Consider the following 12,117-nt stretch of genomic DNA (forward strand, 5'->3'; position numbering starts at 1 on the left):
GACGCTATATTGGGAGGCAGCAGCAGCAACTCCTCGCCACAATACAGGGTGCCGTTCTCCGAACTCTATCCACAAATGTGACCGCGTCTGCGCCCATATACGTCACAGCCCAGCCAGCAAAGCATACAGGGAATGGTCGGTCTGCCATCGCCCAGGCCGCAGAGCACGGGAGCCAGCTCCAAGGTGCCAGCAGTACAGCAGCAAGCTGCGTTTTCTTACATGTCCTCGAGCAAGCACCAACAGTCGGCGGCGCACAGCTCAACTCCTCGCCAGAATACAGGGCGCCGTTCTCCCAACTGGCGCTGCGACCAGTGGGCGTGTCACCAGCAATCAAGAGGCAACCACAGCTGACAGCGAATCCTCAATCGGAGCCGAAGCCTGCGAATATGCCACATCACAATCATTTGATACTGGACAGAGAAGAGTTCACCCACAACACATCACACATCCGGGAGGCGATGCCGATCTCGTCGAGGAGCCTGTGTAGGCGGATCCGCCACATCAGGTGCAACTTCAGAAACAACAGTAACATAAGCAGCATCCACAACAACAACTACAGCAGCAGCAACAACAATCTCTGAATGACGAACTGCACTCAATTGAATGCATTCTGGGGGACATATCAACTGACTTAGCTGACTTTGAGCAACAGCCGCCCCAAAATGACTGTGCCTCACCTTTCTCACCGCTCCCAGATCTCTGGCACGGCACGGCAGCGTGCTCTAGATCTTCATGTCGACCCCAGACCTGACATCGCGGTACAAAGTGTTGAAGCACAGCCAAAGGAGGATGAAGCGATCGGAGAGGATTGCAATCTGCGACGCAGTCATCGATTATTACAAAGACTGCGATCTGAAAGTGAACCGTGAAGATTGCCGGAGGCTTCTTCTTATCCTCTGGAGGATAAGGAGATTTGGTCTGCGAGAGCACAATCGGGATGCATTTGTGATGGGCAGCATACCCGCAAGCGTTACAAGCATTTAAAACCTTCAGACGGAAAATTGTACGTTGTATCCCATATTCGTCAAAGGTTTTTCCATATATAATCATTATGTTTTGTTCTTTGTAGGATTCTGACCATTTCTGGATTCTGGATGCCGCGGGCTCTGTCTGCCACATCTGCCATAGTGTGTGGACAAATTTTCTGTGATGAGTGAGTTCAGACGTGGATCAAACGCGAGCAAACGTGCCCCATGTGCCGGGCCAATGTTAGAGAAGACTCCGCCTGGCCGGATGGCAGCACCACATTCTTCTACACCACATTGTACCAGGGCTCCCCTCCCCCAAAGAAATGTTTTTCCATATTTCTCCAAGCTATCATTTGTTTAATAAACTGACAGTTATTAATTAATACTAATTTTTAAGGGTTTTTCTGTATGTTCTCGGCCCCGAGGCTGTACGGATTGGTCGCGCTGGCCTCTGTGCCGGGTGTGACGATATGAGTCCATCGTCACTCATATCATCCATCGGAAGAAGCATAATCGCTTCTCCCGCCAGAGCCATTGAAGCAAATGTTGGAGACAGATTCGGCATGAACTTTACAAATAACTTTTTTAAGGAAAAAAAAGCCAAACTGAGGGAGGAGCGTCGTGAGCAGTTCTATGCAGGGACCGTAAATAATCATTATTTTTTTTTTTTAATACAAAAATCTCTTATTTTTAATGGACCTAGAAAAACACTATTTACACCAAAATCTTTATTTTTGTACAATCTCTGCATTGCCGCCATGATTTGTAAACTTTTGATTTTTTACGATTTTCTTCACAGATAATCATTATTTTTGAGTAATTTGATAAAACTTAGGATTAATCATTATTCTTGATCAAAAAAAATAAAACTCAAAAATAATGATTATCAATGATTTTTATTTTTTTCGCTTAAAATAAAACTCAACAGAAATTTACAGCTTCTGTGTTAGAATGTTCGCCAATATTATTGCATATCCTTGTCGAAGGACCACAAAGCTACACCCTGCGCTAAAATTTTGTTTTTGAAAATACATTAAAATTTTTTTGTTATTTTTGGTTTTGTTGTCGGAAATACGTTTAATTAATAAGTATCATTTAATTTTACAACAATTAATTTTGACAATGACAATGGCCGTGTCCATTTTAAGGCAGAGGATTCTGTTTTTGAATGTTTTGACCATGTCGCATTTAATTTGGCTGTACTTTTCCTCGACTAAGCTCATAATATTTCTGGAAGTTACAGTGGGCATATCCAAGCCGCTAAATATGTGAGCTGTTAACGCCTTAAAGCCTTTTGAGTCTAGTACAGCAAACGGAAGTTTTGCGGCAGTCACCAGGTCAATACAGGCATTCTTGACATCATCTTGCCCCATTACCCCCGAAAACTTCTTTTTCTTTTCGGGCACTTCGGTTTTTTTGTTTTCGGCCAAGTTTCATATTCTAAGTGCCGCTTTAGATTGCACACAAAATTTCCACTCAAAGTCAATTTGCAAATTTTACACTCAGAAACATTACTTTCCGCGTGGAATGTAAAAAAATTACGCGGAATACAATTACGTTTGCGACCCATCTTGAAACGCGACTAAGAATAATCACCAAAAACTAAGTATCAATGCATTAACATTCGCGGCTTAAGATAAGCAATTCTAAAAATAGATAAATAAATTGCATGAGCGTAGTCAAGCGCAAGTAAGTCTTCGTAAGTCTTCTTCCCCCCTCAGGTACGACTATGAGCAACTAGCTTTCCTTATCTTTTATTTGTTATTGATACATAAAAGCAGTAGTAACGTAGTTTCAATAAATACAAATATATATATTTACATAAATAACACAAATAAATGCTGAGATTTATTTTGAGCGAAATATAATATATAAAATGTAATATAATATATTAATTTATTATTTTTTAAATTTATTTTCAAAAAGAAAATTTTAGCGCAGGGTGTAGCTTTGTGGTCCTTTGACAAGGATATGCAATAATATTGGCGAACATTCTAACACAGAAGCCGTAAATTCCTGTTGAGTTATATTTTAAGCGAAAAAAATAAAAATCATTGATAAACATTATTTTTGAGTTTTATTTTTTTTGATCAAGAATAATGATTAATCCTAAGTTTTATCAAATTACTCAAAAATAATGATTATCTGTGAAGAAAATCGTAAAAAATTTAAATATGATCATTACCAAGTAATTTTTATTATATAACTTATAATGATTACGGTTCCTGGTTCTATGCCATTGAGAATGATTGTATGTAGAGTATGGGCCATCCGCCCTAGGATATCTGATTGATTAAACCGACGGCGCCCAGCGGAGACACGACACGGACCTAGTGGCCCCGCAGCTCACCTCCATACGTTCTGCGGCAATGCCCAAAAAGGCCAACCCAAGGCCACAGCATTGCGCACAACCCAGGAGATATTCACTGCCATTCAGATACATCTCGCCGAGATTAAGGAATACTCGGCCACCATGGCCAGAGTCAGTTTGGAGCTGAAGAAACTGAAGCTGCAGCAGCAAGAGTACCAGAAGAATGGTCCACCGGCGGCAGCCAAATCCATTGCCCAAATTCGTATTAGTTTTCATTCCGTTTTCTTTCAGCTGCCGCCCGTCGAACAGCCGGATTCAAAGAAGAACAAAGGGCCAAACAGAACGAAGAGCGTTGCGTGTAGTTTTGACTGTGCTTCCGATTCGTTTGAAATACGCTTGAGAACATCTCATCGCATCATGCACATTCTTAATGTAATATTTTTGAAATATAGTTTTTATTAATTATTTCGTTTTACTTGTTATTTATTTCGACCTTTTTAATGATTTTTAAAATACATTTTTATCATTTGAATGCATATTACATTTCGTTCGATTCGGACGACGCTCACATCCTGACTTTCGTGGGTGTGTTGTGTGTGAGAGAGTTTTGTATGTGGGGAAGAGAGGTGGTGGCCGTGGTTATTGGCCAAATATACAATATATATCCTGTATATAACACTTATCGTGTTGAATAACGAAAATAATCTATTGGAATTTGTATTTCTGATGATGGCAATGGGTTCCATCCATTCAACATGTCAAATTCTAAGAAGTCGCAGACTTTTTGTCTTCGTGAGAGAAGAGTTTTGATTGAAATCACAATGTATAAATAGAATCATTATCTGTATAATTCTATGGATGGATGCACACAAAAATGTGTGTGGATCCTTGTCTTAACATAGTTTTTAATGCATTTGCCGATACGCGACGATACTGTCGGCAAGAGTACAAAATAATAACGAGAGTAATGCTCCTTTTATCGTTTTTTATGGATCCAAAAGTGGGGGGATGGAGTATATGGTGATGATCCCCTCTTTAGGCAGCCGCCTTGCTGGCCAGCTCCCGGTAGGCGTCCTGCAGAGCCTGCTGCTGCTCGGCACTCAGGCTGCTGGCACAGGCCTGCATCACATCGGGATTCGACTCGACTTGCTTGACGATGGTGAGCATACGGGTACCGGTCGCACTGGTGGCCTCCAACACCTTGGTGCAGTACGCTTCGGCGATGATCGAGACGATGCGCGGCAGATTGGAGTTGTTGGCGCCCAAAATTACAGGATGATTGGCCTCGATCAGTTCGCACATGTAGCCATAGATGTGGGTGGCCTCCTCGGGATCCTCGGAGATGGGCAGCCAGGAGAACCACACGCTAATAAGCTCATCCACATTCGAAAGCGCCGACTTGTTATACTTGAGGATTTTGGCAAAGGCCGATATGGCGTTCTCCGTGGCATTGATGTTCTCGATTTCGCGGGCCTTGGGATCATTGATGACCTGCACCAGTAATGGAATGATCTGAGCGCATGTGACCGCAAATTGCTCGCCACCAAACTGGGCCAGAACACCGCAGCCATAAACAGCAGCCTGGCGCACCTCCGGTGACTTGTCGCCCACATACTGCAGCAGGGCTGGCGTAAAGATCTGCTGGTACGGGGCACAGGCTGGGCCACAAAACTCTGCAACATTGAAAACGATATGTTCATTTTATTCTATAGGATCCACTATTCCGCGGTCGCCACTCACCAATCAAATCATCAAAGACACACACACCCCATTGGCGATCGGTTGGTGGACGACTGGGATCCAGAAGCTTCACAAAGTGCGGAGCCACCTGCTCGAAGGCTGGCAGAAACAGGGCCTTGTTCGTCAGGAAGAGGGCGTGTGTGATGTCAATCACCTTGGACAGGATGTAGACATCGGTGTCGTCCTGCTCGGCCAGCTCCTCCTCGACGCCATCGTCGTAGTCCTCCTCGTTGCGGGCAGCTAGACGCTTGTCGGCGCGCTCAAAGTGCTCCAGGACATACTTGTTGATGATCTCGAGGACCTGCTTCATGGCCTCCTCGTTAAGGCAGTTCGGGCCCAAGGTCTCGATGCACTTGGCCAACGAATTGAGCAGCTCGGACTGCACCTCCGGCTCCGGTTCAGTGACGATGACTTTCAAGAGCTCGGGGCAAATGTAGAGCCACATGCCCTCCAAGTACTGGGGTCCCTTGATCTTGGCGCAGTCGAGCAGATACGGCAGCGACTCGGCGGCGGCTGTTCGGACTCCATCGTGGAAGTAGAACTTGAGCATGGGCAGCATTAGGCGGACCACCTCCTCGGCGTACTCGGCGAATCCCTCCTTCAGCTCTCGGGCGTAGCAGACCAGCATCTCGCAGGCGGAGGCCTTGTCGTCCATGCCGGCAGTGCGAATGGCAAAGTTCTGCTGCTCCCCCAGATTGATGAACGACCAGTCGACATCGCCCTCAATGTCCTCGACCTCGTCGTTGTCCAGCATTGCCACCTCGGGCTTCATGGAGGCGGTGCGCATCACTGGGCCCATCACCAGGGGCAGATACTGCTCAAACTGCTTGCCCAGGATCTTGCACATGCGTGCCCAAGCCGTGATCAGGTAGGAGGTCTGCGGATCGTCGTCGGCCAGCTCTGCGCCCTCGGTGTGATTGACCAGCAGCATGTCCATGATCTCGCCGGCATCCCCAATGAACTTGTCCCGGCCCACGGCCAGTCCGATGAGGCTCACGCACTCGATGGTCTTGCCGCGCAGCATGCGCAGATCCTCGGAATTGGCGTTCTGGATGATGAACTTGAGGCACGGCATCAGGCGATCGTAGTAGGCCACGAACTCGGCCTCGCATGTGTCCGCCACAGAGGCGATGGTGGTCACGACCTGCTCCAGCACCAGCTTGTTGCCCTTCTCTACCAGCTCCTTGAACTTGGAGTTTAGAATGGCCTCCAGCTTGGCCATGATCCCGTCCAGATAGCGTGTCAAAATATTCTTGGGACAATCCTCGCTGAAATTGACCAAAGCGGCGCCGGCATGAGCCTGCACACGGGGATTCTGCACATCGTCCAGCAGCAGCATCAAGCCGGGAATCACCTAAACGAGGACAAGGCAAAGATCAGATTCATTTCAAGATTTCGTTTATGTGCGATCTTATACCTGGCTGTGGAACTTCTTCTCAAAGATTGGGGCAAAGTCCGTGGACATCTGGCCGATGGCATTGCAGGCGGAGTATCGCACGCGCGGATGGGGATCCCGCAGGAAGTTTAGCACGCCCGACATCACCTCATCCAGTATGGCCTCCATCTGCTTGTGGCAGCCCTCGCCGATGGACGAGATGGCCATGAGGGCGGCAAAGCGGTGCTTCCAATCGCTGTGGCTCAACATCGCCGGCAGGGAGCTCATCACCTGGGGCAGAATCATCTTGCCTCCCAGGCCGCAGGCGAGGCGGTCCAGCGAGGACTCGGCAATCACATTGTTGTCGCTGTGATCGTCATCGTCCACTACATCGGTGGTCGACCAGTCATCGTCGTCGTCCAGATCCGTCATCATCTGCAGCACCAGGGGGATCAGGGCAACGATGTACTTCTCCGCACGCTTGCGCACCATGGCAGGGGCATTCTCGGAGAGGGAGACCATCACCTCCAGGACCAGATGACGCCAGGTGTCCTCGAAGTCCTTTGAGCTGAACACCTTCATGCAGATCTCGAAGATGAACTCCAGTTGGGGCCGCAGGAACTTGGGACAGCTCTCGGTCATGTCGATCAGCAGCTTAAGCAGACTCTGGTCGTCCTGGGCCTCGATAGTTTCGCCGGTGATGACAAGCATCCGGTGCAGCATGTCGCTGAAGTGCCTGTACACTACCACTTCCTTCTCCTTGTCGTGGAAGAGGATGAAGGCGCCAACAGCGCGCACAGCCTGGATGCGCACCTCAGGATCCGAGCTGGGGTCCATGCTCTTGGCCAGCATCTGCTTGATCAGATCAATGTACTGCGTCTCCTGGTTGCCAAAGATCGATGGAACGCTCGTGAAGATCCGCAGCGCGGCCTCCTGCAGCTGGGGCGTCGGCGAGTTGGCGCATTGGAAGAGAAACTGCAGGATATCCGGCCACTGGTTGTTGCCATCATCGTCGATCAGACTGCGCGCCACCTCGGCCACCACCTCGCAGATCTTCCTCCTCAGCTGGGGCGTCACCTCCTGCTGCACGGCCAGCAGAATCTGCTGCAGCAGCTGGTTCTGGGACTCTGGTGGAATCTACGGAGCGGTAGAAATTTCATTAGAAAACCACTCTTTCAGGAACTCCTTTCAGTTGCATTTCCAACCTCTTTGTAGAAATCTGGGAAGTCGGTAGTGAAGAGACGACGCAGCAGAACGGCGGCCATCTGGCGGGCCTCCTCGGATTGCTGCCCATTGTGGATGTTGGCCAGAAGATGTGTCACCTTCAGATCCCGCTGTAGGGCGTTATAGGCATCCTGAAATCGGAATATCAGAAAAAGCAAACCGAAACGTGAATAACGAACGAAAACAGATTTGGTTTCCAGGTGGGTGGAGCCGTTGCCTCAAGGTCGGCGGGCGTTGCCATGTGCTCGACCGCCGAGCACGGCGCTTATCAACACGGAATATTAAACAGATTGCATTTTCCCATCCACCATCTATCCAATGCGTCATTCCACCGCGCTTTTGCACCTGCTCTTTGTTTCCGTTTGCCCGAAAAATACATACTTATATCATAAAAAATTTGAAATTGTTCAATTCTCAAATGGTATTTTGCTTTGTTCCTCCGATTCGTGTCTCTCTCGCTGTCGCTCTTCATCCGAAAGAGACGCAACACACATGCGAATGTGGCGTCAAAAGGGAGAGCAAAAACACGTTTTGTGTGCGGATGATTCAGGGCACAAATTTAATAGGAAAAAATATGCCTGCGAACAAAAGGGATATCGCAGACAAGAGGCAATGTCTGTGCCCAATTTTGTATACTCGATGGCACGCCAATATGCATATTGCGCATCACGAAATTGCTGCAATTCAATTTTTCTTGTTGATCCCCCCTCCTTCACTCCCGTCCTTCTCAAGAACGAGCCACTCACCTCGGCCTGCTGGCGAACATCATTATCCGTAGATAGCAGGGAAACCAAGAGCTGCTGGAACTGGGCCTGGTCTGCAGACATGTTGTGTTGTAATTAAATCAAATTAATTGCAATTGACACAAAAGTAATTGGAAAACCACAAATTTTCACAATCTTCACGCGACGAAGGCCGCCTTAAAAAAGAGCAGAGCCGAACAATAGAAGACGGGAAGCCGGATTGCCAAAATGTCGCAATTTTCTAAGCAGAGTTGTATTCTGTGCGTTTCAATTTTATTGCTCCTTTTGAGGGTGATACTTGTTTTATTTTATGAGTGAAGTGCTATTCAAATATAATTTTGTAGAAATTCATTTATTTTTGACTTAAAATTGGCAATTTCAGTTGTAAATTTCACGCATGTGGCAGCACTAAGGCCACTTTGATACGATAGTTTTGGCGCGCAAGCGAAAACACCCAGGGCCGGCACCAATTTGCATCTCAAACTGTCGGTTGAGATTTAAATTAAATGAGCTATATTTTTGAGTGCAACAGATATTTAACACATATTATAAATATAAAATAAATTAAACAAACTGAGGTAAGAATTTTCACTGTTGCCCTGGGCAACATTGCCGTGGTCCAGGGACAGGGAAAATCTGAATTACATATGTATGAATTATTCATCCACTTTGACCAAGTGTTTCATATTAGTGCAGAAACGCAGGGTAAAGTGATAAATCATCTCCACCAGGCTGAGTATGGAAAAGCCCATGAAGAGGCCGAAAATACCCCCACAATTGGCTAGAAACTCGGTTATGCCGTACAGCTCCGACCGCTTCGAGGTTATAAACTGGTCCTGCTTGAAGTAGATGGAGAGCCGGGACATCTGGGAGCCGGCATATTCCTTCATGAAATCTGTGTCACCTTCGGCAATCAGCATTTCCTCCAGATCAAAGTTCGCCTGCGAGATTTCCGTGTTGTAGGCCAAAGAAGTACACGCCGGCATGCAATTGCACGCCGTTTCTACTCCCCGCGGAGCGTCTCGCTCCGCATTCAGTGCTTTCACGCGATGGAACTCCCTCACGAGGAGCTGCCGCTCGGCTCGATCGTAGCAATAGATTTTGTCCTCGCCACACACCGGCATATCCATATTCCTGGGCATCGAGAACTTGACGCAGCCGCATTTGGTGAGCGTGAAGTTGGCCAAGCACTCAAGCTGACAATTGGACTCGGTGTAGATCTTGAAGAAGCGCAGGGCCCGCTCATGGCTGAGGAAGCACTGCCGCCGCAGCGGATGGTACTCGGCAATTCCCGATGACGTCGTAATCATGCTTGGCTTGACCGCAATGAGGACCTCCTTGCCCATGGGAATGCGCACGAATTGCTTTGAGACCTGCGGCACGTCGTCCGGGGCATGTAGTAGAACTTTAAATCCTTGCACAGGACCACGGCAAGCGTAGTCCACCTCCTGCTTGAAGCTCTGCAGGGCCAGAAAGATGCCCGACCGAGCCCCAGCACTGAGCACGCGAGCTGGATACGTTACCACATCGCTCTCCACATCATAGCCCGTTTCCAGCGACCAGGCCGAGTGTGAACTGATGTTTTCCATGTCCAAGGCATCGGCACTGTACCGATACTGGTAGGTGCCTTCTCGGTAGATGTCGGTCGCGCTCAGCCCGTTGAAAGTATAGCAGATGCCCTCCTCCTTAAAGAATAACACGGAACAAAATGTTAAAGAGCGGATTAGTCAGATTTCTTAACGCTCACCGTGAGCGTTTTCCGAAAGAACTTGTCGCATTCACCAAAGCGGCTCAGCCAGCGGCAGTAGAAGAAATACCGATCGAACTGGGGCAGCATTCGTTCCAGCACATCAAAGTAGTCAACATCATCGCCAGAAATTAGCGGCATGGCCTGGTCAATTAACTGCGTGTTGCACACGTGAAGAAGTGTGCGAAACTCCTCCATCTCCAGGGCGGTGATGTTTTGCGGTTTGAAAACGCGCGAGGAGCGCATCTCAATATTGAACTGACTGTAAAGATCCGCAAACGAAGTCTCCTCGCCTGGAAAAAGGTTACATTTTAGGCAACGGAACTGGTTAATCAATCATTTGTCCAACCTTTCGGTTTCAGCACTCGCTTGGTTTCGGAGCAGACTGTGATGGCGGGAAAGGGTATGTTCCACACGGGCGTTGATTTCTCAGCAAAGCTAACAATCACAGGCTGGAAAGATACACCATCAACAACGGCCAATTACAGATGTTAGGCAATAGATCCCCTACCGTCTCCGTCCACTTGGTGTAGGCGCTGGATATCAGCGTGGCACAGCCGTAAATGGAGATCAGAAAGGCGCACAGCCAAAATATCCTCTCCCGCATCGGACGTTGGTGGTCGCCCAGGTACTGTACACCGTGTAAGGAGGTGTGGGAGCAGTATTCTTGATATGTGGTAAGGAATCCCTTGCAGACGGTCGCAACGTTAGCGGATTGGCGCGGTTTCTTTGAGGTAAGATCAATACCACCACTGTGGCTCTCCAGTTCAGAATCGCAGGTCGACATGGTGCTGTCCATTGCACAGTTTTTGGCACTCACAAACATGATTAATAAATATTTGCAAAATAATGTTAGGATGAAGAAGCATTTATCCCGTTACTTTAGGCTGCCAGACCGCTGGTATTTGTTGAGTAAATTGCGATGTTTCTTCCCTGGTACTATCGACTTTTTTTTTGGTTCTAGTTCGCTCTAGTTCGTGACTGACTCAGATATATCCCATCTCTAAATACAAGCAAAACACGAAAAAAAAAAAATAGAAATGGCTTCAAGAGTTTGTACCTATAAGTACTGTGAGAATTACTATCTTATCAACGACAGCACCTCAACAACACTCTTCGCCCCTCCCAAGCAGCCGGAACGTGCACAAATCTGGCGCAAAAATGGACGGGTTCACCCGAAGATTCCGCCACACAAAATGTTTATGTGCTTCGAACACTTTGATAAGAAATACATATCGTGCACCAAGAATCGCAAGATATTAGTAGGCGAGGCGGTGCCATATCCTTACGAAGGTTCGCCACAGCCGGAGGAGGTGGAGGCTCTTGAACAAGTGGCGTCGACATCCTCGCAGGAAAGTTACTTCATAAATCTGATCGACAGCGACGAGCTGAGCATCAACAATGTGGAGTCAACCACTGGCAGTTCCAAGCGCATGGTAACACTGCCACAGACTTTTAGGAATGGTGGTAAATAATCAAATCTATTACAAGCTATATGTGGAAACCTAATGATCTTGAAATTGTATTTTTAGTTGAAATTAGTCTTGCGCCACCTTCCACCAAACGCTCGAGAACCACTGTTGAGCTAATACCATTTTCAGAGCCCCCTGTAAAGCAGGAGCCTGCTGTTGTCGAAGACCAGGCAATAGACCCCACAGAGGTATCGACGTTCATCTTCAAAGGCGAGGAATATGTGCAAATGTCTAAGTCGTATTATATGCGCGAAAAGCGGGAAATTGCGCAGCAGCTGAGGCAATATAAGACCATACTCAAGAATATTAAAGAATATTTCCAAGATGAATCCGTAGATATATAGATAGTATTATATTTTAACATTGTGCCACCAAAACTCACTATAATAAATCCAATATTTAGCTATACATCTTTTTCTATGGACAATCCTTAATAATATTCAGACATGACCTAACCTAACCTAATACAATTCACATACATATATACTGACTGAGTAGCGGGTATAAAGCTCGTTATATATAAGATTTTATCTGTTT

General features: G+C 47.2%; 3 protein-coding genes across 3 annotated transcripts; 1 reads left to right on the forward strand and 2 right to left on the reverse strand.

Moving 5' to 3' along the window:
* Nucleotides 1-3,945: 3,945 nt before the first annotated feature.
* Nucleotides 3,946-8,588, reverse strand: LOC108154120 (importin-5). Its single transcript, XM_017284248.2, has 5 exons — nt 8,365-8,588; nt 7,600-7,749; nt 6,437-7,531; nt 5,020-6,373; nt 3,946-4,952 (listed from the first exon to the last, which is right to left on the reverse strand). Exons 1-5 carry the CDS (start codon nt 8,443-8,445, stop codon nt 4,315-4,317), a joined length of 3,318 nt encoding a protein of 1,105 aa, XP_017139737.1. The 5' UTR covers nt 8,446-8,588; the 3' UTR covers nt 3,946-4,314.
* A 263-nt stretch (nt 8,589-8,851) lies between these two features.
* LOC108154127 (pickpocket protein 28) lies at nt 8,852-11,013 on the reverse strand. The gene is made up of 4 exons (XM_017284260.2): nt 10,620-11,013; nt 10,458-10,560; nt 10,109-10,401; nt 8,852-10,046 (listed from the first exon to the last, which is right to left on the reverse strand). Exons 1-4 carry the CDS (start codon nt 10,932-10,934, stop codon nt 9,018-9,020), a joined length of 1,740 nt encoding a protein of 579 aa, XP_017139749.1. The 5' UTR covers nt 10,935-11,013; the 3' UTR covers nt 8,852-9,017.
* An 88-nt stretch (nt 11,014-11,101) lies between these two features.
* On the forward strand, nt 11,102-11,988 carry LOC108154138. The gene is made up of 2 exons (XM_017284274.1): nt 11,102-11,575; nt 11,641-11,988. The coding sequence occupies exons 1-2, from the start codon at nt 11,149-11,151 to the stop codon at nt 11,922-11,924; spliced, it is 711 nt and encodes a 236-aa protein (XP_017139763.1). The 5' UTR covers nt 11,102-11,148; the 3' UTR covers nt 11,925-11,988.
* The last annotated feature ends 129 nt before the right edge of the window (nt 11,989-12,117 follow it).

This window comes from Drosophila miranda, chromosome 2 (assembly GCF_003369915.1).
Source record: "Drosophila miranda strain MSH22 chromosome 2, D.miranda_PacBio2.1, whole genome shotgun sequence".
Classification (NCBI taxonomy): domain Eukaryota; kingdom Metazoa; phylum Arthropoda; class Insecta; order Diptera; family Drosophilidae; genus Drosophila; species Drosophila miranda.